The 26,551-nt window shown below is 34.7% G+C and overlaps 1 protein-coding gene across 8 annotated transcripts in view; it reads right to left on the reverse strand.

Annotated features, from left to right (window-relative positions):
• Window positions 1-552: 552 nt before the first annotated feature.
• LOC106871165 (AP-1 complex-associated regulatory protein) overlaps window positions 553-26,551 on the reverse strand; it is a 250,197-nt gene continuing 224,198 nt past the window's right edge. For 3 of the 8 annotated variants that reach the window (XM_052967473.2, XM_052967476.2, XM_089351436.1), the window contains exons 7-9: window positions 22,677-22,757; window positions 22,162-22,263; window positions 2,112-2,435 (exon numbers count right to left, since the gene is read on the reverse strand). In XM_052967473.2, coding sequence (XP_052823433.1) covers window positions 2,245-2,435; window positions 22,162-22,263; window positions 22,677-22,757 — 374 coding nt within the window. In that variant the 3' untranslated portion in view covers window positions 2,112-2,244. Of the gene's footprint in view, window positions 2,436-22,161; window positions 22,264-22,676; window positions 22,758-26,551 lie in introns of all 8 variants that reach the window. The other 5 variants (XM_052967472.2, XM_052967471.2, XM_052967474.2 and 2 more) reach the window with 5 other exon arrangements.

Genomic DNA, 26,551 nt, shown 5'->3' on the forward strand with positions numbered 1-26,551 from the left:
GGCCTGAAATTTGTGGGGAGGGAACTAATCGATTACATCGCCCCCAGTGTTAACTGGTACTCAATTTATCTACCCTGAAAGGATGAAAGGCAAAGTTGACCTTGGCGGAATTTGAACTCAGAACGTAGCGGCAGACGAAATACTGCTAGGCATTTCACCCAGCATGTTAACAACGCTGCCAGCTCGCCGCCTTCATAATAATAATAATCCTTTCTACTATAGGCACAAGGCCTGAAATTTTGGGGAGAGGGATAGTCGATTACATCGATCCCAGGGCTCGACTGGTACTTATTTCACTGACCCCGAAAGGATGAAAGGCAAAGTTGACCTCAGCAGAATTTGAATAATAATAATAATAATAATAATAATAATAATAATAATAATAATGGTTTCAAATTCTGCCACAAGGGCAGAAATTTTGGAGGAGGGGATGAGTCGATTATATCGACCCAGTGTTTAACTGGTACTTATTTTATCAACCTCAAAGTGATGAAAGGTAAAGTTGACCTTAGTGGAATTTGAATAATAATAATAACAATAATAATAATAATCTTTTCTACTCTTGGCACAAGGCCTGAAATTTTTAGGGAGGGAGCCAGTCAATTAGATCGACCCAGTATGCAACTGGTACTTAATTTATCAACCCCCGAAAGGATGAAAGGCAAAGTCAACCTCAGCAGAATTTGAACTCAGAATGTAACGACAGATAAAATACCGCTAAGTATTTCGTCCTGCATGCTAATGATTCTGCCGGCTCGCCATAATAATAATAATAATAATAATGATAATGATAATAATAATAATAATATAACAATAATGAAGAAGAAAACAGTAAGAACTATGTGTTGGCTTGCTAAATCAATGGAATGAAAACTATAAAATATGAGATATGCCTATGAGAACAGTATTAGAATTTTGGATGAGGACTGTGGCATGAGATGCTGTACAGAATTGGATGCTGGGTCATCAACATCTAAGGCAGTTCCTAAGAAACAGCAGTTGAGACCATTTTGAAAGATACTTGAAACAACTTGTATGAGAATGATGCCATAATATTGTGAAGAATCAGTGGTCATTAATCGTGGTGATGGGCTGGGGGATCAAAAAATGAAATATTGACAATGAAAGAATGATACATGAGATGAGTGGAGGAAAGCTGTGGATGTATTCTGTTGGTCGTCTCTAAGAGGGTTGTTTGGGTGGTGTTGGCAACAATCTGAGATCAAAGCTGTCAGCTTCAGTCAAGAAATCAATAGGATAAAGTGAAGGTTACAGAGAAATGAGGCCATTATAGGGAGCTATGGTACTGTGTTTTAAAGGAAGCCCTAAAAACAGTTTTCCATGAAGCTAAAAATTTAAAGGCAGACACACGACAGCTAAGCCCCGTTAAAGGTCCCATTGACACACCTTAACATCTGGGAACAATAATAGCTCTCAAGTGGATAGGAAGTCCTGGTTACATATGAAAATTATATTTTATATACACACATACAGCACTCAGACACACTTCTCGCTCGCCCAGTCACCTGCATGTGTATACCTCCCTCCCTCCCTCTCTTTCTTTCTTTCTTTCTTTCTTTCTCTCAAAGACACATACACACACACTGCTGATATGATTGTTTATTAAGAGAGATTTATCTAGACATGGCTTTATAAACAGTTAACACTGAGAGCTATGCAGAAACACTGGAGAAATATCACATTGCTACATGCAGTAAAACAGTGTTTTGGAATTTTATTAATTTTTTTTTTCTTTAGGATTTCAAATTACTTTTATGGAATCACAGATAAGATTGGTTTTATGGGAAGCAAAGAAAATGAAAAATAACCTTAGTACAACTGAAAAATAACTTTAAATGTAATGTAAAAAAAAAAAAAGGAAACATAAAGAACAAAAAAACCATAACAAAAGAAAATGTTGGAATGTAAACATTGAAGTGAGCAGTAGCAGCAGTAGTAGCAGGTCCGAGATTGGCTACAGTTATAGAGTTGCAGCCTGGACAGGTAAGTGGACCAAGAAATAGCCATAAAGATATCAGGCACATGGTAAGTGGTTCACAACACCAGCGCACTGCCTGAGCAGTGAGAAAGTCTTTCAACAGCCACTTTTTAGTAGTATGTCAAATATCTACTGTCACTGCCAGACAGTAATAGTTCCTTAGAATTGTATTTTCGGCACCAAGGAAGGTAGCAATCCAATCCCAAAGTAAAATGTTTTGTCAGTAGGTAGATTGTTTGTGACTGTTATGTTCCTTTGCCACCTTTCCTCACCGTTAAAAGTTGTTCCCTCTCAAGAACATCGGCGCTGACGTAATCGTTGTCCCACTCGAGCTCAGCAGAGTTTGCAGGACTGGTAGGATGTAACATTTCTTGAGCAGCTAGAGCAACAAGATTTTCTTCTGTGGCTGATCGAGGTGCTTTATGGGGTATAATTCCTGGAAAACAGAAAATAGATTGTATAGTAACAGAAAAGAAATAATAAAAATTCAAGATTAATACACAACTAAATCAACAACATTTAAATATTGGTTTCAAATTTTGATACAAGGCCAGCAATTTCAAGGAATGAGTAAGTTGAAGGCAAAATTGATCTCAGTGGAATTTGACCTCAGGACATAAAGATGGATGAAATGCTGCTAAGTGTTTTGCTTGACATGCTACTGGTTCTGCCAGCTTGCTGCTTCACGACATTTAAATATTAAATCAAATTCAACATGGGGTGTATTGCACAATCTTTTCTATAACATATAACTAAGGATTCAATTGCAAAGATTTATTTTCCTTCTTTATACGAAGCCAATTAATGTGCATTAAATTCTCTTCAGCATTTTATTAATACTAACTTTAAATAAAATGTTAGAAAAAAGAAAAGTAGAAACAAATTTTCCAAAACATAAGACACCAAATGCTGGTTACAGCAAAACATGTATCTACAACATTGCTATGATGATGAAGAGGAGAAGGAGGGCGAGGATAATAATAATTGCTTGTAGCATAAGTACAAGGCCAGAAATTCGGGGGGGGGGGGGAGTTGATTAAATTGACCCTAGTACAGGACTGGTACTTATTTTATCGACCCTGGAAGGAGGTGTTAGTTGATTAAGCAAAGGTCATCTTGGAAGGATCTGAAATCTGAAATGTAAAGAAATGCTACGAGATATTTTGCTTGGCATTTTACTAATTCTGCCAATCCACCATTATTATTATTATTATTTCTGGTGGAGGGCTACTATAGATAGTTTCCAAAAATCCTTGGCTTGGCAGTGTTTCCAAGGGGCACTACTAATAATGATGATTTCTTTTATTCACCACAGGAGCATCTGATGAGGGAGACATTACAAAGATAGTTTACAATTTGTGTCGGGATTTACATAAAAAAGATAAAGGGGGAAAAAAATGGAGGGGAGAGACAGCTAGTTCATCCTCAACAACTAACTAGCCAGTCTGTTTCAGACATTATCAAGTCTGTGGGGAAGGGGACAGTTGATTTTATTGATCTCGGTATTGACAGGTACTTTATCAAACTCAAAAAGGTTGGAGGCAAAATTGACCTCAGCAGGATTCAAAATCAGAATGCAACAATAATAATAATAATTCAAGCATGAGAATAAGCTTAACTTAGGGAAGACTACAACTGATCAGATTGACCCCATTGTTCTAATTTTATTAGCTCTGTAATGGTAAGATGCAAAATTGAGTGTAGTGAACTCAGAATTTAATAGTATGTAACTAAATATTACAAGGCAATTTTTTTTTCAGTGTCCTTGTGATCAGTTTCAACTGATATCACTCTAATAATTATAATACTAATAGTAATAAAAGTTTATATAGTTGCAATGAAAACATAAGTAAAGCTCTATGTAGATGAAACACAAAAACACTAATTTCGGAAGTGTTTTATTCAAGTGAAATGAAATACTGATTTCAAATTTTGGCACAAGGCCAGCAATTTTGGGGGAGGTGTTAAGTCAATTACATTGACCATATTGCTCAACTGGTACTTATCTTATCAACCCTGAAAGGATGAAAGGCAAAGTCAATCAGAATGTAAATATGGATGAAATGCTGCTAAGCATTTTGCTTGGCCTGCTAATGAATCAGCCAGCTAACCACTTTAAGTGAAATGAAATATTAATTAATAGAAATAATAATTAATAACAATATAATTCTCATATGGTTTAATCACATGCAGAAAGAAACCAAGACTTCTCACAATCAAGACTTCATACAGAAAAAATCAAGACTTCTCAGAAATCCCAACTGTCCAGAACATACAAAAAAATTGCCTTTTCTAAATTGTCAATCAACAAACAAACCAGTTAAATATTTTAAACTCACTACTTTCATAAATGAAAAAAAATCCCCTCTCTATCCTGACTTTCCAAATCAAGTGGTACTGGAATAATACAATGGACATTTTGCAGGAAATGCAAACACTTGACTTCAAACATTCAGCCTTGTCCTTCGTCCTACATCTCTATAACCACCAGAAGTAAAGACATTGCTTACTTTCTTTGTTAAGGAAAACGACAGAGCAATATTTACAGGATGGCCAGTAGGTAACTTGATTTAGCCCAAACAATGCAGCATCTGTTCAACAAAAAGCCACTAAAATGCCAAGTCATTGACCCCTTAGTATGTTGTACCACATCACAGATGTACTCTGCTGTTTATACTATTGGCCCAGTACAGCTTCCTGTGAACTGGAAGTGTTTCTTAGTACCATTCTCAGTTTAGGATTTCCATCACCTCCATAATACTTGACATGGCAGTCTTTAGAAAGGGTCTTCACAGCATATCAAAGTCAATGCTTAAAGCAACCTGCATATCCTTCACTAACTCTTGATAAACTAATGAGAGTCATTGTCCCACTAATGGCACTGCCTGATTGATGTAATACTGAGGATACCTGACAACACTAGGTGCCCAGCCTCATCTGACACTTTATCCAAGATGGCAGCTCTATCAGGATTATCAGCTGAGTGAAAAGCTTTCTTTACAAAAGAAAGAATAATCATTCTTTCTGATTTAGGCACAAAGCCAGCAGTTTTGAGGGAAAGGGTTAGTCAATTACATCAATCCCAGTACTAGTTTTTTTATTTTATCATTTCTTTAGAGAAAAGTCCACGTGTGACATTGAGAGCATGAGTATTTCTGGCCTCTATGTAATGCAAGCACAGATAATCCAGCAACTGCATCTGCAAATTCTTTGCAATAATAATAACAATAATGATAATAATGCTTTCAAATTTTGGCACAAAGCCAGTAATTATGGAGGAGGGGTAAGTTGATTACATTGACCCCAGGACTCAACCGGTACTTATTTTATTGACCCAGAAAGGGATGAAAGGCAATGTTGACCTCATCGGAATTGGACAGATGAAATGCCACCAAACATTTTGCCTGGCATGCTAACAATTCTGTCAGCTCGCTACCCTAATAATAATGATAATAATAATAACAATAACACCTTAAAAGTAATGCTAACAAACTATCAAGAAAGGAAGGTGGCAGAAGATTACTAAACACAGCAGACACTATTTGTAGTGTGATACTGGGTTTCAAGAATTTTGTTGTGCAGAGTAACAATAGAAGACTGTTGACAGCTAGAGATACACAAAAAGTAACCGAAACAGTAGGAGAATTCAAAGAGAAGAGGATGAACAACAGAACAAGCAAATGGAAAGAAATAGAATTACATGGCCAATTCATGCCACAAACTGAGAATGTTGGTAGTAAAGAACACTGGCTCTGGCTAATGGATTGGAACTTGAAACAAAAGATCAAAACGCTAATTATAACTGTTCAGGAACAAGCCATTAAAACAAATCTGATAAAGGCAAAGATTGACAAAACTCAGACAGCAAATGTAGAATTTGCAGTAAGGAAATGAAAATATTGATCACCTCTTGAATGAATGCAGTATACTAGCACAAAAGGAGTATAAATAGAGGCATGACTGTGTAGGTAAAAAAAAAGTCTAATGGAATGTTAGCTGAGTGTATGGCTTCAAAATAACACAAAAGCAGTATGAACACAAACCAAAGGCTGTGGTAGAAAATGAGAATTACAGGATCTTGTGGGAATCACCATAAAGACTGACTTCTTGAAGCAAGAAGACCAGATATGATTATTTAGAAGACAAAATAAAGAAACAGTGTAAGACCATAAATCTTGCAATTCCTAATGATAGCAGAATCAATACCATAGAAATTGAAAATAATTGAAAAATATCAGGATCTAGCCAGAGAACTGAGGAGACTGTGAAAGACTAAGACAATAATTATTCCTGTGGTAACTGGTTCACTTAGAATGCGACCTAAATGACTGAAAGATTGGAATTGAGACTCACACAGATGACTCAAAGAAATGTACCATCCTACACTCTGCAAGAATCCTAAGGAAGGTTTTTGAGATATGAGGAGACTTGTTGTTATCAAACTTCAAGATAAAATCCCTGCTAACTAAATTAGCATGTACTGGGTCATCCCATAAATAATGCAGTTTTTTCAGTTGCATGAACTAAAAGTCAGACGGGAATGGGATAAACTACATGCATCAACTTATAAAAACAGGGAGTAATTTTACCTTGTCCTTATTGTTAATACAAGTTTTGAAGAGTGCAGTTCGATTTTAACAGTTATTTTTTCAAAGCTATATGGAAGTGACAAAGGAGCATATTTTGCTTTATGAGTTCAATAAAAGCAACAAAGCAATGGAAAGTGTGAGGAATATTATCTGTTTGGTGGGATATGAAAGGTTTAGTCCATTTTGAACTTTTAAACCCAAACCAAATGATAACAAAGGAGATCTACTATGAGCAGCTTGAGTAGCTTAAGTCAGCGCTAGAAGAAAAACAACTATCTTTGGTTCCAAGACGAAAGATGTTCTTCCATCAGAATAATCCTTGGCCACAGTGAGGACGACATCCCAAAGGCTGGAGCAGTTTGAATGGGAAATGATGCAACACTCATCCACCACATTCACCAGATATTGCCCCATCTTATTATCATTTATTCTGTAGTCTTCAAAATCATTTGGATGGAAAAAATATGAATTCTGTAGATGAGGTCAGAACAGTACTGGAGGAGTATTTTTTTTCACAGACAAGTGAATTTTGGAAGAGGGGCCTTGCAAGTCTACCAGATAGATGTAAAAACATTGTAGAAAATGAAGGAAAGGATATTTCAGATTAAAAAAGAACTTTGTTTATCTTAATTTTGAAAAATAAAAGAAGTATAAAAAAAACGCATTATTTATGGGATGACCAAATACTAGTTTACTACTACTACTACTACTAATAATAATAATAGTAATAATAATAACTAGCAGGACCTGTGAATATTTCACAGAATTAATGGTAAACCTATCTCGTTATTTTTGAAAACTTTATCCAAAAAACCTGAAAGCAAAGCCTGTTGTTGTTGTGTCTGTATGGAAAGATAGCACTCATCTGCTACTCATTGAAAAATGGAAGAAATTGGAATACGGTGATTACTTAATGCACTTTATGTATACACTTTATATACTTTATGCACAGATTTATAGATTTAACACACAGACTCATATTTTTCCATTTTTCTTATAAACAAAAAAGAAATGTCCCATATATATGATACAACTTTTAGTTAAATTGCATATATCTTCCATGTAAATGAACATGAATATTTCATATGACTTGCAATTATGCATATGCATTAAGTGTGAGATGATATAAAAAAAACTTAGCTCAATTAAATAGAAATACACTTTTCATTATCCAATCACCACCACCACCACCATCATATCTCTCCTCTTTCTCCCCCCTCTCTCCCCTTTCCCTCTCTTTAAACTCACCATCAGAACATCACTCCTCTGCTAAAATTATATTTTTAACTCTCTTCTTCTACATTCAACTAACTTTTTCAACCACATAATAAATATTACATTCCCCCTACCTCACATCATGGATACTTGTCTTTCCCTCTTTCTGTCTCACTCTTCACCTTATCCTCTTTTTCTCTCTCCTTTTTCTTTCTCCTCTCTTTCCCTTCAACTAATCACGTGAAAGTTTTAATATTACATTCCCTCTACCACTACCAACACTTCTCTCTTGCTCATTTTTTCTCACCCTCTCTTTTTCTCTTTCTCACTTTTTCTCTAATGATGTGAAAGCATTACTGACGGGCTAAGTAACATAATGACAAGCAGAATTATTATAAGATAAGCTTGTGAACACTTAAGGTTACAAGTAGTAACCAGCTACCCACCTAAATTCAACCAAGAATAACAATGAACCCAAGTCAAATCACCAATATAATAATAATCCTTTTTATTATAAACACAAGCCCTGCAATTTTAGAGGAGTGGTATAGTTGAATAATAATAATAATAATAATAAATGTCCTGATGCAGTACCAGGCAGTGGCTCCCATGGCTTCTGATTTTAACTGATTAGAAGTGTTATCATGTACATGTTTTTGTCTTGGTATAAAAGATGGGCTACAGCAAATATTTGGCTCAATATCACAGATTTGCTTGACCTTAAACCAGCTGAGCATGTCCCTCATCATCATCGTTTAACGTCCGCTTTCCATGCTAGCATGGGTTGGACGATTTGGTGACTGACAACATGCTAATCTCTGATCATGAACAGGAGTAGTGGGGGAGCATCATAGCCATGTACTGAGAAGAATTCTTTGGGGTTTGACTAATTCACCTCTGGAAACATGGGAGTTTCATTCATCATCCTTAAACAAACCTTATTCAAGGACCTTTCGAGCAAGATGGGCTACTCAACCCGAAGAGAATTCTAACTGGGCCCCAGCTGCAAGGTCATGTGCAGTTTATCTTAAGATGAGATCACCATGTTGCCCACATGTCGTTGTGATGTATGTGCCCGGTGTAACCTTATCCAATGAGTAGTCATGATGGGTATATTGGGCTTCGTATATCTGTACCCCAGTGTTACTTTGATCGCCTGCATTGCTCTCTCACTCAATAATAATAATGATTAATGATTTGTAACATATATACAGGGCCAGAAATTTGGAGAAAGTAAGCAGTCTATTATATTGACCCCAGAGCTTGTCTGGTACCCAAATTTGATCTCAGAATCTCAAGAGGCAAAACTAAATAAAATATGAATTGTGTGTGAGTGTGTATACATATCAGACATAATATAGATGAGGAGCATGAAAATATGGGACAGCTACTCGATTAAGATAGAGCACCGTAAAAATTCCAACCACTTTCCAGTTTTCAATGCCAGTGTGATTGGGTCCTTTCCAAAGCAAACAAAACTTACTGTGCCCACTCATCTTCCATAGATTTTATTGGAAAACAGCAGTAATTCTCTCTACTACCTTCCGTTTTCAAACAGTACTTGAATAATTTATTTAGAGTGAAAATTGCTTTCCTCTGCTTTTTCATCACCATCTACTGTATGACTTATTTTTAATAGAACCACTTAATGAACAAACATTGTCTGGTTTTGAAACACATCTTCAAAATGGATATGGCTTATAGCAAGATCCATATTATATTTAATAGTAGCCAATAGGAATTTGTGGTCCTCCATTAATCTATATAAATTGCAAGAGTGGACAATCCAGTAACTTCAGCTGCAAGCTTTGAATTATTATTTATTCTGACAAACGTGAGTATAAGGCCTTTTATCTAACCTTCAATGATTCTGCAAAACTCATTACCCTCTAATAATAATAATAATAATAATAATAATGATAATAATAATAATAATGATGATAATAAAATAACAATAATGGTTTTAATTTTTGGCACAAAGCCAGCAATTTCAATGAAGGAGGTAAGGCGACCCCAAGTGTTCAATCAGGACTTATTTTATTGGCCCTGAAAGGATGAAAGACAAAGTCAACCTCAGCAGAATTTGAACTCCAACATAAATCTGGAAGAAATCCAGTGAAACATTTGATCTGACATGCAAATAATTCTGCCGGCTTGCTGCCATAATAATAATAATAATAACAATAATAATAATAATAATAATAATAATAATAACAACAATTCTTTCTACTATAGGCATAAGGCCTGAAATCTGGTGGGAGGGGACTAGTCAATCACATCTCCCCCCAATAGTTTCACTGGTACTTAATTTAACGACCCTAAAAGGATGAAAAGCCAAAGTTGGCCTTGGTGGAATTTGAACTGAGAACATGAAGATGGATGAAATACCGTTAAGCATTTCACTCAGCGTGCTAACAATTCTGCCAGCTCACCACCTTAATAATAATAATAATAATAAAAATCCTTTCTACTATAGGCACAAGGCCTGAAATTGGTGGGGAGAACTAGTCAATTACTCCCCGCCCCCATCAGTGTTTGACTGGGTACTTAATTTATTGACCCCCAAAAAGATGAAAGGCAAAGTCAACCCTGGCGGCATTTGAACTCAGAATGTGAAGACGGACGAAATACCGCTGCGTATTTCACCCGGCTTGTTAACGATTCTGCCAGCTCATCGCCTTAATAATAATAATAATAATAATAATAACAATAACAACAACAACAACAACAACAACAACAATAATAATAATAATAATGATGATGATGATGATGATGATGATGATGGAATTTAATTTAGGTATAAGAGCAGCAGTTGTTGAGGAAGAGGTTTAGCTAAGTACATTGGTCTCTGAACTTGACTGATACTTTATCATATCAACTCTGGAAGGATGAAAGGCAAAGTTAAGGCAAAGTTGACCTCAGCAGGATATTAATTCTCAATGTAAAGAGAAGGAATGAATTCAGCATGGTTGTTTTGTCTGATACTTTAACAATTCTGCCAGTTTAATTATAACAACAGATATGGCAACTTTACTACCCTGAATAATATCAATTAACATCGATAAAATAACAATGGAGAGAGTTGAAAACAAATAATGAAAATGTTCTAGGATACCTGTGAGTAACAGATTATTAACTTATTAATGACATTTTATTGCTTTTTCACTTGTAAATTAATGTGTTGTAAATTTTCATACTAATAACTAATTAGTCACCATGTGTAAACACACTATTAAATAATCACCACACAAATTCAGCCCTACTCAAAAGTGACAAGGAATACAAATGAAAACCATGTCATTTAGCCCAAACTTAACAGAGGAATGCATACTTTGGATTTGGTGCATAAGAAACATGGAAAAGCATAGGGTGTGGGTGTGTAAAGTCCTACTTTGCCAGAAATGATTAAGCCAATACCTAATGACAGTTTCTGAGATAATGAGCCAGACTTTTCAAATAAAACAAAAAATATATAAATGTATACAAGAGGAATATATTTGCATACTACATAAATATTTTACAGCATTGCCATAATGTCATCATTTTTGCATTTGTTTTTACATGCTAGCATAAATTGGATAAGTGTTTTTGAGGCAGTGTTTTATGATTGGATGTTCTTTATGATGCCAATACTTTCAGTTTTCTCCCCCATCATGGGCAGGGATATAGTGTGTCTATTCTAAAACAACTGGAATATACATTTATGTAAAATATCTGGAAAGAAAATAACCCTGATCTAAATCTGACTTTGGATTTGAACATACTCACTGATTTAAGAAGATATCAGATACAGAAATCAAAAGTTTAAAAGAAAGCATGTATAGCAAAAAAAAATTTTTTTAAAGATGAAAATAAAAAAATCAATGAAAATGCAAACAACAAAAATAAATATTTAACCTATAAATATTGAGAAAAACCTAGCACAAGCCCCCCCAAAAATGAACAAAATAAGTACAAAATCAAACCCTAGCATATCTACAGCATACTGATCAACAAGGGTTAAATAAGAATTACACAGACAAAAATATGAATAAAAGTCAAAAGGAGAAAGATTTAAAAATAAAAAATTCTAAACATGGAAATTTTGAATATGACAAGAATGTAAAGGTAGAAATAGTTAAAGAATTAAAATCAATAGATCTTCCTGTAAAATCTATACATCAGCCAAAGAGACATAAAGAAAAGATGGTACTCTCTCAAAACAATTCATATAAGGATATCGAAACCCAAATAAACAACATAGAAAACAAACATACAAAGAAATATAGAAAATAAAATATCTCTCAGTCCTTAATGAAATCAACAATGGAAAGACAGAAATAGAGTCAGATACAACAGAAATACAATACATGAAAAAATGTTTAAATGTATCTAGAATCAAAGAATGATTAAAATCTCTAAACTGCAAAGAGGCTGTTACTTTGAAAACAACAATGATTCTTTGGACAAAACAAACAGTTTGATTCCATCCCCAAAAGATTTTATCAAGAACAAAGTAAAAACAGACTATAAATCAATGCAGTGCCAACAGCAACAGAGGTGGAATAATTTGGAGAAGGTATATGGACAACAAATTGATTGCCACTGGCAAGAATATGAAGAAAAACAATAACAAGTGTAGCACCTGAAGAAATGTGGAAAACCATAGAACAACAACAACAACAAGTAGTTCAGATACTACAAGACATGAACTGCTGGAAGGCATCAGGAAGCGATAAAGTTCCAGACTTCTGGTTGAAATATCTAACAGACATATACACAATGTGCTGGTAAAAATATAGAATGATCAATAGAAAGCGTTAGAAACAATATCAGAACGGCTGACTGAGTGTAGTGGTGGTGGTGGTGGTGATGGTGGTGGTGGTGGTGGTGATGGTGGTGGTGGTGGTGTTGGTGGTGGTGATGGTAAATGGTCCCCATTCAAAGAAACAGTAGATCTAAAATACTACATAACTTGCCTGCCTACAGTTTTCAAAGCATAAATGGCAATATCATAGAGAATAAATAATCAAATTTAACAAAAAAAACAAACAAACAATCTTTTACTTCCAGGAGAACAAAGGGGATTAAAGGGTTCATATGATTGTAAAGATGAAATTATTGATCAGTAAAACCATAACTGGAGACAGTAGTAAGAGAGATGTGTGATCATGACATGGATAGATTATCAGAAGATATTTAATAGTATTCCCCACCTGCGCATCCTGGAAATATTAGTCATATATGAAGTAGCACCAGTAACAAACAAGTACATCAAACTTGTCATGAATAAATAGGAAACAATTCAGTAGATACAAGTAAAAGAGGGAATTATAAAATATGAAACCCATCCATGTTAAAAGAGAAATAGTTCAAGAAGTCTTTCTCTCTCTCCACCTCCTTTTCTTTTCCGACTAGTATTGACGTCTTTAATCATTCTGTTAAACCAGATTGGACTCCAGTATAAATTCTATAGGAGGACATCCATCATGTGGAAGACCTTGTGTTATACACGGCAGATGATGAAACTGACAAGAATTAATGAACTAGACAAAATACAACACACAACATATACGATTGAAAGAAGGAATATTAAAGACACATTAGAATAATGCTTAAATCAAAGCTAATTTCCACAAATAAAGTAATAAGTATCAATTCTCTAGCTGTTCCAGTAATAAGTTGTAGTTATAATGTTCTCAGCTGGAAGCTAAGTGAATTAGTAAGACTTGACAGGAAAATAAGAAACATAATGCTGCCAATACAGGAATATTACATCAACCACAAATACAGGGATGAGGAAATCTACTACAACTAGAAAATTATAAAACTATTTACTGTAGGATGACAAAAATATCTAGTTAAGAATAATGGAGAACAAATAGCTGTAGCTACAAAATATGAAGAAAGCAAAAAACTGTTTTCTGTCTTCAAGGAAACCAGTAAAGATAACAGAATATAACAGAAGCTGAAGTAACATACAGCTGTGATGAAAATGGAGAAGCAAAAATACTGACTTTTAAGAAGTTAAGAGAAAAAGCAAAAAAAAAAAGAAGCAGACAAAAAAAACCTGACAATTTTATGATAAGATATTGGCAAGAAAAGTGTCTTCATGGCCAATACCTGACTAGACTGAATTAAGCAAAAGTAAGCAAAAGAAAAATTCTACATGGACTGTGAAGTGCAGGACTCAGAGTTGAGAGTGAAAGATTTTTTTTTATTGTGACACAAGAACAAAGCCTTCCCACCTGAAATTAATAAAAACATATAATGAACCAGAATATAAAAGTAACTGCAGAATATGTAGAGGTCATAAAGAAACAATCAATCATTGTTTTTGGCTGCCTGGTCTTAGCCAAAAGGGAAATACTCAAACACACACACGTGTGTGTGTGTGTGTGCACATGTAGGCATGCATGCATATGTGCATGAAAAGTTGGAGCCTTTATACAATGGAAATTTTGCCAGCATTAATAAGTACTTGCAAGCCAATGAATCATCTATATTTGTGTGACCTGCTAGAAATAGTAGCGAAATAACCCACAAATCACACTGTAAAGTTTTTTAAAAGGAAAAAAAAAAACATGTTAGATACCTTTAAAAAGACAGGATGGTTACAATGAGAATGCCTCAGATAACTGGTCAGCATTACAATTTACTCGGAGGGGGGGGGGGGTTACACAATAACAGCCCACAGAAAAAAAAAATGATAGAAATGTACACCACAAAAGGTCTCAAACTGATCATACTCTGGAATAAGTCTATTCATACAGACAAGAAGTTAAAGGAAAATTGCCAGTTATTATTGTCAAAAACCATCAGGAAAAAATACCTTTAAACTGAGATGCCAACTATAATGGTTGATAGTACATCTTAAGACAAAATGGAGAAAACTGTCAAATATAAAAGCCTAGAAATAGAAGTAACCAGTTTGTAAGCATTGAAAGATTAAACAATCTTTATAGGTGCCTTGATAATGATATAAAAAACATGCAAGTGTATAACCAAAGTACAACCAGGACTTACACAAACATATATTTCATAGAAAAAAATAGCACAGTTAGGCACTGCTCATATTATGTAAAGTACTTTCAATAGAAAAACACAAAAATAAAACACAGTACTTATTGTATTTTGTTGTACAGTGAATACATATAATAAAAATGAGACTACTGAAACAACACCAGCAGCAGCTAATTTCTTTCATTGACCAACTGTTCTGATGATGTTTAGTGATGGTATAAATGTGAAATATCTTGGAAAGCAACAAACAAAGAACAGTGGGGAATTTGTTTAAATAAGAGAGTGTGATCAACCTTAACTATAACGATACAGCCGTAAGAAAAAAATTGGGCATAAAAGGCATCAGATATTGTGTGAAAGAGAGAAGACTGTGCTGGTATGGTCATGTGATATGTACAGATAAGGACAGCTGTATAAAGAAGTGACAATCTCTAATTGTGGAGAGAGCCTGTGGAAGGGATAAACACAGGAAGATGTGGAATAAGGTGGTGAAATATGATCTTTGGTTGTTGAGTCTCATGGAGGTGATGACAAGTGACCAAGACTTCTGGTGATTTGCTGTGCTTGAGAAGACACATCAAGTTAAGTGAAATCATGGTTGTAGTCAGTAAAAGGCAACTGTGCTGATGACATGTAAAAGGGCATACATGTGGGTGACACATAAAAGGCATCCATGTTAGTGACAAGTAAAAAACACCTGGTACATTCTGTAAAGTGGTTGTTGACATTAGGAAGGGCATCCACACCAAACCAAAAAAGATGACTAGGGCCTGGTGCAGCTCTCCAGCTCTGGTTAAACCATCTAACCCATACCAGCATGGAAAATGGATATTAAATGATGATGAGGATGATGATGATAAAGAAGAATAAAATAAGAAAAGGTTCTGTGACATGTATGAGTGTGGGAGGAATACAAAAAGGGTAATCTCAGGCACCCCAAACATAACGCTAGATTTCCTTGATACACCACAGACCAATGCCTCCTTGTTTTTGCCACTAATCAACAACTTTATAGGTAATGTGGGTTCAGTTAAAGGCTTGAAATCTCACAAAAACAAAAACAAAAAAAAACAAGAGCAGAGTGAAACAAATAAATTAGAAAAGTAGGCGACAAAAACAACAGCAGCAAAAGGAACAACAAAAAGAAACAGGAGAAAAGATCTACAACAGCAGTAGCAACAAGAATAGAAATAACAGTTACAGCAATCGCAATAGCATAAGACACAAAGATAATCCCACAACAGTAACAGAAGCAACAACCACAACAGCAACAGTATTTGTAGCAGGTGTAGCATCTGGACTTCTTGCTCTTGACCTCTACTCATATTGGATTGCATATCACAAAGCAAAACCATTTAGGAATATCACTAGGGTCTTTAGGGTCAACTAACACCTGGAACTCCATGACTGTTCCCAACCAGTTTTGTTGGGGGGGGGGGGTGATGAATTTAAGTCCTATGACTTTATACTGCTCCACATTCAAATGACACTTAATTCCAGTCTCACAGCATATTTGAAATGCAAACACCACTCAAACAAAATAACACAACCAACACTGCTTATTCTGTACACAATAGACGAAACAATGAAATAACACCAGAAACAACAAATTAAACCCCACAACAATGAAAAACTTACATAGTAAAGACACCCATTTCTACATTTCCGAAAGACAAAAACAATGTTGCACACCTCAGAAACACGGCAGTGCACCAGTAGTGCAACAGAAGTTAGCATAAAGCTATTGAAAATAACAACAAAATCAGCAGTAGTAGTAAACAAAAAAGCAACTTGAATGGAAGAATTGAAGAAGAATTAACAAACAAGAAAATATCAAAAAGTCGAGAAAGCTAATGTTTAAGAAAGTGTCTTCAACAATAAAAAATAATTACTGATTAGAAAAATGCTGGAATCAAACTTTTGTCTGGAGTATTTGTCATGTACACACAAGGCTGTTGCAAAGACTCTTGGCAATCTTCTTGCTAGAACAGCCATAAATAATAGTTGAATATTGCTTGGAGGCAAAGCAACTTTTACGCCTAACATATCAAATACTGACAACTCACTAGTTAATGAAGTGATAGATATACTATGTCTGAAAAAATGATTTTATTGTCATAAGCTGGAACGACTATGATAATGCTAGTTCAAGGCTGACCTGGAGCTAAACCAATTTACAGTAGAATGTTTCCTTATCTCCTTTGTTTCCATACCCTTATTGCCCATCTCTTGATCATTCCTCTTACAATCTCACTGTGTTTTGCTGACAGTGTGATTAAGGGTGGCAGCAGATATCTTCTATTTATCATACAATGAACTCTCTCACCGATGCTTTTATCTTCATAATGACAGATGAAATATCACTAAGTATTTTGCCCAGCATGCTAACAATCTAGCCAGCTTGCCACCTTAATAACAATAACAATAATAACAACAACAACAACAACAACAATAATAATAATAATAATAATAATAATAATAATAATAATAATAATAATAATAATAATTCCTGTTATAAACACAATGCCTGAAATTTTGTGGGAGGGGACTAGTCATTTACATTGACTCCAGTGTTTCACTGGTACTTAATTTATCGACCCTGAAAAGATGAAAGGCAAAGTTGACCTTGGCAGAATTTGAACTCAGAACGTAAAGATGAATGAAATATTGCTAAGCATTTTGCCCAGCATGCTGACAATCCTGTCAGATTGCCGCCTTAATAATAATAATAACAATAATAATAATAATAATCATCATAATAATAATAATGATGATGATTTCATTTATTTGCCAAAAGGGCAATGGATGAGAGGGATAATACAAAGACAGACATAAAGTGTGAAAGTTTACATACGATAATTAAATGATAAAAAAAAAGGTAAGTATACACAGTATACACTGAAAAAGAAGGGACATATGCATAGCATACAAAGGTAAAAAAAAAAAAGAAAACAAAGGCAAGGAGGATGAAAGAGATGTGGCCCCTCCTGATACAGAAACACCTCTAGGGATAATCAAAGTTGCATTCATCATCCTTAAAACAAACCTTATTCAGCGAGCTTTTGAGCAGGATGGGCTACTTGACCTGAAGAAAATTTTAACTGGGCCCCACCTGCAAGGTCGTGCACTATTTATCTTGATATGAGATCACCATGTCATGCACATATGGTTGTGATGCATGTGCCTAGTGTACCCTTATTAAACGGGCTTCGTGTAATTGTACTCCAGTGTCACTTTGATGGCATGTGCTGCTCTCACACTCAATAATAATAATAATAAATAATAATTATTATTATTATTATTATTATTATCATTATTATTATTATTATTTTGAGATTGATACTTGGGTGTTGAGTATCTTCCACGACACTTACGAAGCCTTATAATTCATGGAAAGAGACCCTGGGAGACCTTGTGAGGCCTTTGACAACAGGTTGCTGTCTGTTCTTACAGAATTAACCAGAGCAAGTAAGACTGAGAGCTCTGAGAAGTAAAATATATAATAATGATAATGAAATTTTTCATAAGTGCAATGTCTCAAATTTCTGGGGATAGAACAATCAATTATAGCAATTTCAATACATAATTGGTACTTTATTTTATCAAGCCCCCAAAAGAATGAAAGATAAAGTTGACGTCAGTGGATTTGAACTCAGAATACAAAGGACTATAACTAAAAAGATTTGTTTCCTTTGAGATTGGAGTAAGATAATCAGTGCTCCAAAAAGTTTGAATTGAACAGAAAAATAAAAATAACAGTGAGAAGCAGCAGCAGCAGCAAGTAGCTAACACATTATTATGAAAATAAACTCTGAGCATATATATTGAGAGTGCATAAAATAGTTGTCAAAATGTAAGACATTTGTTCATTTACGCATGCCAATTAGAAATTAGAATGTCAGTTAGAAGGCAATAGAGAACATAGAGACAACTGTGTGAATGAGAGAGAAAGAGAGAGAGAGAGAGAGAGTGTGGGGCAGACAGCAGACAGACGGAGAGAGAAGATATGCTAGCTGCATTTTCAGAACTGGTTACATGCTTCTTCATTGATTGTAAAAATTAGGTGAAGAGTGTTTTGCATGAGAACAAAATGTTTGACAATAATATTTAATAAAGGAGTGACAGAAAGTCATTTGCTGGGATTTGTGAAGGTTAAAGGTTTAGACTGATAGATACAATTGTAAAATATTTTGTATCAGCTAATTTGCCCCTATTGATATAGCTTGGTCGGATATAATTCTAATAGCATTTTTGCATGGCTAACAAATTCTGTAGATGCTGACTCATGAGAAATATCTCAATCAAGATATTTCAATATATTAGAAAGATGTTTCAAATTTATTGTTTATCAGACCACTTTTGAATTGGCTGCTTGTCCAACTGAAGAACCTTGCTTGGTAGTAACCAGTTCCACTTAACTGTGAAGTTTGGTTGTTTTCTAAGTCTTGCCATTATCTTGCCCTGTGACATGGCAGCTCCTTCACTCAGTCAGACAACTAGCTTCACCTTAAATTCGGTGTCAGAAGCTAGAAACTGATTGTTAAAACTGCCAGCACAGAAGATCAAGTTACATGAAATAGAAGAGAAAAGAAGAGCAAAGCATTTGATGGGATCATCTGAAGAGAGAAATAGATGCAGTACTTTGGTGTTAGCAACAACAACTATTGATCATTCTTTAACACTAGCACTTCTTTCTTCAACTAAACCAAATAATTATTGCTATGCATGTATGTCTACAGTTGTGTATGTCAGTATATAGATTTGAGTCAATGAATGTATGAGCACTTGTGTGAGTATAGTTGCCTCTGTTTGTATGAATATGAGCGTGTGTACAAATGTGTGCAATTGTGCATGAATACATGAGTATATATGTGTGAACTTGCATATGTTTATATGTATATGTAGAAGATTGTATGTATGTATCTTATCATTGTCAATACCGTTTTATGTCTGCATCACCATGTCACTGCATGGGTGGGAAAGGTCTTCTCCACTTGTTATAGTTCATTATCATTTTCTGTAGATCAAGCATCTTGAGAGGAGCTTTTGCTACTTCTTACTATGTCTTCTATTACAAGTTCCTTCAACTTCAATTATTTGACACCTCTTTACCCAACAGTAATCCTCCTTATACAGCACATATCTGTCCTAATTCTTTTTCTTTCTTTTGCACACTACATCTCATTCTGCTATCAACCAGTTTCTCTCCCAGTTCATTTGTGCAGTGTCTTTCATACACTCTAACATTATACAACTATTGAAGCATTCTTAACTCATTAACTTCTATCTTTCATATGTCCTCTACATTCAGTTCCCCTGCTTCAGTATAATGCATCATATAGTCTGCTCTTCACTCAGAGAGTGCCTCTGATCTTTAAAATGCAACATACTGTAAATGTCTCAGGTTTTCCTTCTCTCCTTGATATACATATATATCTGATGTCCAGATTTTTCTCTAGCTACTTGGTATTGTTGCTTCTCTTTTTCTTCCATTCTTTCCATACATGCCTCTTAACTTTTATACCTCTATCTACTATGCCATTCCAGCACCAAATTACCTTCTGTTTGACTGGAATCATGCCTCATTCACAGATCTGGTCTGTGGCTTGGAGCAAGTTACCTTGTGGAAACTCTGAGTCATTTTCCATACTATAAGTTCTTGAGATATATATCACTTTGTACTTCTTTGAATATTTGTCTGGTTAAAGGATCTTTCAGTTTCCATACCTTCATTCTTTAGATTGTTGTATGTCTTTCGGTCCATCCAGGTCTCACTTTGCTGTCACTAGTCACTAATCTATAATAGACAGTAAATTCTTCATGGAGAACAAGGATCCAGTTTTCACAATCATCAACCGATCCCATTTCCTGGTAAGTATGAAGTCTATTTCATTAGTGTAGACACTTAAGTTCAGGTGGCTGGCTGGTTTTCTGAAGTTAATGCCGCAGATCATCAGATCATTTGTATCACAGAACTCCTTGAGTTTTGATTTTTTTTTTCAGTCTGTGAAACATAGCCATAGCTTCCATGTACAACTGAATCAGCCAGCATGGCAGTACCCAGCATATTTATTAAAGTTACCAGTCATGATAATAAAGTTCTAGTTGCTTCCTATCAAGATAGCCTGCAAGAGGGTCTCATAAAAACAGTCCTTTGTTCATCTGTTAGTCTGATTGTAGTATGTATACAGAAATCACTGTTGCTTGTTGAGTTGCCTATTTTTAGTTTAAGTTTAATTATTACCACATACTCTTACTACCTCAGTCACTTTATTTAACCGTTTCTCTGCCAACACTGAGTCTATTCCACCAGCTCCAATGCTGTTACCCACTCAAAAACACTTGCACATGTTTTCCATGTCTAAGAAGCACCTGGATTGTACACTGTGCAATCTAGCTATATTCATGCATGCACCTGACTGGATATATACAAATGTATCTATGTATAAGCATGTATGCATTTGTATATGTATATGCATTTGTATATGTACATACAGGTATGCACATGTTTGTATGTGTATATACATCTGTTGATATATATACCATTTACAGGTGTGATAAAGAATATAAATAAGAACATCTCTGATACTTAATAAATTTAGTCATGATTTAGCCGAGAGAGTCAAAATGTAATGGAAAAAAACAAAATGTAATATTGAAAAGACGTAACAAAACTGCAACTGTTCTCCTTCACGAATAGTTCTTGTTGAACTATGCTGAAGAAAATAGTAATAACAGTAGTAATAATAATAATAATAACATATATATATATATGCTTCTCTCCTTCTCTCCAAATGTCAGTATTTTGATAATTACACTGAAGTAATGTACAGAACATGTTATGGGAGTAATAAAACGAAATGTCTGTTAGAAATAGAATTTTAGTCAGGTGCATCAACAGACAGACAGGCTTTCTAACTGGCTTGCAGTACAATACATACAAGAATTACTAATTGCATGAAGATAGCAAGGAAATAAACATGGAATGATGAATATTTCAGTGAGAACTAGGAATCCACTACTGGTACACAAGGAAACAATAACAAAATAGTAGAATAGAAACATAAAATAAAATTGTTGTGCAAAAAAATAAATAAATAAATAAGAATTAATATTAGCTTTTGAAGAGTTTAATAAAGGCCTGCTCCATGGTAGGTGGATTTTGGGCAGTGTTAGGATATGTCAAGAAATAAAATACAAAATTACTAAACAGTGTGGTAAGGCAAGTGATATAGGTAAGTTGTGTGTGTTAAACAGAAAAAAGCTGAACTAATGAAACAAAGCAGTAAATTGGTCGGCTAAGCTACAATAGCAGTGGGCTTAAGCAAATGAGCAGGGACCATCTTCAGCACCAACCTGCTTCATGATCCCATTCCAGATCTAAGGAAGATGCCTCAGTATGTGACCGATCTCGAGTATGTGTTGTGCTGCTACTAGTACTTTGACCATCTGCAGATGCTGTTTGGAGTAAAATCCACAGTTAATAGACAAACGAGAGAAATACAAAGCAGAGAAAGAAATCATTTTAAAGCATGCACCCATTAGCTGCACAGTATTATTCAATTGTAAACAATGTTAGGCACAGATGATGTTAATCACAGTTATCAACAAAACACTCAAAAATACAAACCTACTTCAATCAATGCAAAGATGTCTAAAGTTGTTAATTTTTAACACGTTAACCGCTACATGTATTACTGGTGGTTCATTGCAAACTTCACACAACTGCTATATGCACCAGTGGTGGTACATTTTTGTAATTTGAGAAAATATTTTCTTCTATATTTTTGATATGGTTTCAAGGATATTTAAATAACTTGGAGTGCTAACTATTAAAGTTTAATTATAAAATAAGTTGAACACACACTCACCTCCTTCTGTCACAGATGTCGCTACACTGAGATCAAGAGCTCGTGAAATACTTGGCGTCACCAGTAAGTTCCAGTAACAGGCTGTGGCGGTTAACGTGTTAAAGAATAATCAACAGTCTTTTTACATCTTAACATTAAAATATTACGTTTAGGTTAATAAGATCACATTGGTTAGTTTATAAACAAATCAAGTAAAATCTATGTTGAATTAACTGTTTAGCTTATAAACTGGCCAGAATCAGCCCAAATACTCTGTTTTATGTTCAAAATGGTCATATTGGACCACTTGCATCTACCAGGCAATGTCATTCCAAAAATAAACAATTATATCATTAAAATCTCAAACCTATGGGATAATGTAAAATTAATTCAAAACAATGTGAATAAACAAACATTACATTTGACTGCTAAAAGATTAAATAATTGTATAGTTAATTTTGCAGCAATTTTAATTGTTATGTTAAATAACTGTGGTTAGTTTTACACAAATTTCAATGATTCACTTTTTCTCTATATAATATTATTTCTAACTTAAGCAAAAAGCCATTATTTAATTAAATCAAGCAAAGTATATGACTGGCACTTTATTTTATTAATCCAGGAGAGATAAAAGGTGAGGTTGACCTCTGCAAGATCTGAACTCAGAACCTAGAGTCAGAACAAATGGTGCAAGTGATTTCAAGCAACTCCCAAATCCATTGCCCTTTGACCGTAAATAATATTGAAGTAGTTTCTATTACATTAACTTAAATGTTAAGAATATCAAAGCAGGCCTATGATCAAAGGTATTCTAGCTGTGACCAAACCACCAATTTAGGTGTATCTAAGATTACATTATTTAATGTGTCTTACTTAGGACAATGAGATGTGATCTGGAAGAGAATTGGCTGCTGTTTCTAAGATACAGAGTAGCTTTGTAAAGGCTCCTTTATAGGGTTATACTTATGATCTTAGGAAAGGTCAGGTTTCCACCAGTTTTTGGAAAAAGACATTCTTTTACATCAAAATATTGATGAAGAGCAAGTGTTGTACAGTTAGGTTGTAAAGGTACAGATGACTCTTAAGCTGTATGTAGAAATTATCTCTGAAAGGATTATGTTAATTCTTGTCTTGGGGGGGGGGGGGAACAAACAGAAAGACAGTATATATTTAAGAAGTTATGCAAAAAAAACATTAGTTTGTTCCAGCATCTTAACTATAGAAATGTCATACTGTCACGACATGGTGATCATAAAAAAGGTCAACTGCAGCTCGATATTGTCTCTGAAAAAGTCAATAATTGTCCAGAGATATTTTCCTCCAAAGATCAGTAGTATATTCTTCTAGATGTACTTGTCTTTGTAAAAGGAAGATTGCATTCAAGTGTTATTGTTTGAAAAGTCATTGTGTGTTTGATTGTTGATCTTTGAATGGTCAGTTAGTAATGAGATGATGTCTATACAAAGAGGTCATACTGATGTGTAACACAGCAGTCTGAATATATGTATGTATACAATCATCATCATCATCATCATCATTGTTTAACGTCCATCTTCCATGCTAGCATGGGTGGGATATATATATATATATATATATATATATATATATATATATATACACACACACACATTCACATATGCATCTATGAATGTATATGGATACAGTATGGTTGATCGTTAAGAAGTTCACTTTGCAACCATGAGGTGGTATCTTGGGAAAATGTCATTTTCTGAAGCCTTGGATCACCCCATACCTTGTGAGTGAAATTGGATATACGGAAATTGTACAGAAACCTGTTGGATTGATTGTACCAGTAATTCAAATTCACCTTTCTTTATTCTTGTTTACTAAACTAAGAGCCCAACCTCAACTACCATCACATTTTGGGACTCAATAAACATACATTATCAAATAGAATAGTTAAGAAACATGATGGTTGTGGTAGTGATGATGATGATATCAAACTATATTACACAACAGTTTTAGATTTACATTACACTGTAAACACTAAATTTATTTATTGGTTAACTTAAAATCTTTACATTAGTGTTACAAAATCATAATTGAATAATAAATGATTTTTAAAGATGTATTCTAATAAATCCAATGAAATAAAACCTAAATTAAATTAACATATCATTAGAGAGAAATCTAGCCTGAGATGTTATAAATTTATATTTCTATTATATTTATTGTTGTAGTTATTGTTGTTGTTTAGCCTGAAGTCAGTACAGATTGAGCAGATCTGCAAAGGCATTCCTATTGTGACCATCATGTTTTTTAGTCAGACATAGGTACACATAATTCAATGTATCCTTTCTCTTAGAAGATGCTAGGATGAGAGTTAAGGAAGATTTGGCAGCTATTTCTAGTAGATCATGCAAGGGTTTGGCAGCTCCCTCATAGACTTAACTTTTGTAGGCCTTTGAGACTGATGAGGCAGAAACAGATGAAATTCATCGTAAGATTTTGAATGTTGATGCATGAAAGGGAAAAAAATAAAAATTAATGGTGGAATCCCTGATGGTTGTAGTCCTGCAGATCAAAGCAGATGAAAGATTGAGCTAAGTGCTTTAATGTGGAATTTTTAATGGATGAGATAGAGTATGAAAGGATGACAGAAGAAGAGACATAGCAAGGGTACACAAGGTTGACTTGGTGGGGTTAGTACACAGCCTGCTGCCATAAAGGAGCAGCTACCATTGTAGTTACAGCAGAAAAGACATAGGAAGAGTACAGCACATTGGTATACAAGTGGTTCAAGTGTGCTGGTGTGTGTGAAGTTTTCAAAAATGTATGTGTGAGAGAGAGGGGAAAAGAGAAAGAAAGAGAGAGAGAGTGTGTGTGTGTGTGTGTGTGTGAGCATGCACATGCTTGTGTGTTAGTGTTTGTTAATTTTCATTTTGAACTCTTGTAGTTCAGCAGTTTTCTCAAAAACATAGGGAAAGAGTTACAGAACGATGTAGTTCTAGGAAAGGAAGATTCTACTCGGTATTTTGTAAAGGACCTGAGAGGTGAGAGGCGATGTGATAGTGAATGAAAGAGGAGAGATGTTGTTTTATGAAACTGCTTAATAAGTCACTGGCTATTCAGTTTTTGTAAGTGAATTACTTTCCAGAAGAGGCGCAGGTGCACTGCTTTCAATATTTATAATTTAATAAGGCTACTAACTATGCAAGAATTTTGTTCTTGAATAAGAAACCAAATCTTTGTGATGCAGTCTTTGCCATCTGCACCATATTAGAGCTTTTGAGATTGTTAAGTTAAAATTTGTATGACACAAGATAGTTTGAGCTGCCAGTTGTTCATGATTAGCAAAGGTAAATATAAAGAATTGCAGTAACTTGGCCTGATTTGAGTGACGAGGGGGATGGATATCCAATCTCTGTTGCATTATGTTTTGATGCCCCTTGTTTGTGGAAGATATGTATACTTACAAAAGGTTTCAAGGTTGTTTTTAGAAAGAAAGTTGTTTAGCTTGGGGTTAATCCTGGTCAAACATACCTATGATAAAAAGCATTATATCCATAACCATTATATCATTTTTAGGGGTATGGGCATCTAGGACTATATTATTTAATGTGTGGTCTTCTTTTTACAACAAAGTGAAGAATGATTTGAGAAAGATTTGGCTGTTATTTCTAGCAGGCCAGGTAACTTGAAACTCCCTCATTGGCTTGTAGAAGCTCATTCGAGGTGGAATCATTGTCATAAAGAGAAGGAAGAATGTTGAAGCAATAAAGTAGATTGTTAATGCAGAGAGTGAAGACATTATGAGAAATGATTAAGTGTTTAGAGCAAGGTGGAGGAAAACTATCAAATATGCAGTGATGGAGATGAGGCCTGTTTGAAAACATTCACATAGTGGTTTATTTAGAGTGGAGTCTATAAATGAG

This window comes from Octopus bimaculoides, chromosome 4 (assembly GCF_046866305.1).
Source record: "Octopus bimaculoides isolate indiv1 chromosome 4, ASM4686630v1, whole genome shotgun sequence".
NCBI classification, from domain to species: domain Eukaryota; kingdom Metazoa; phylum Mollusca; class Cephalopoda; order Octopoda; family Octopodidae; genus Octopus; species Octopus bimaculoides.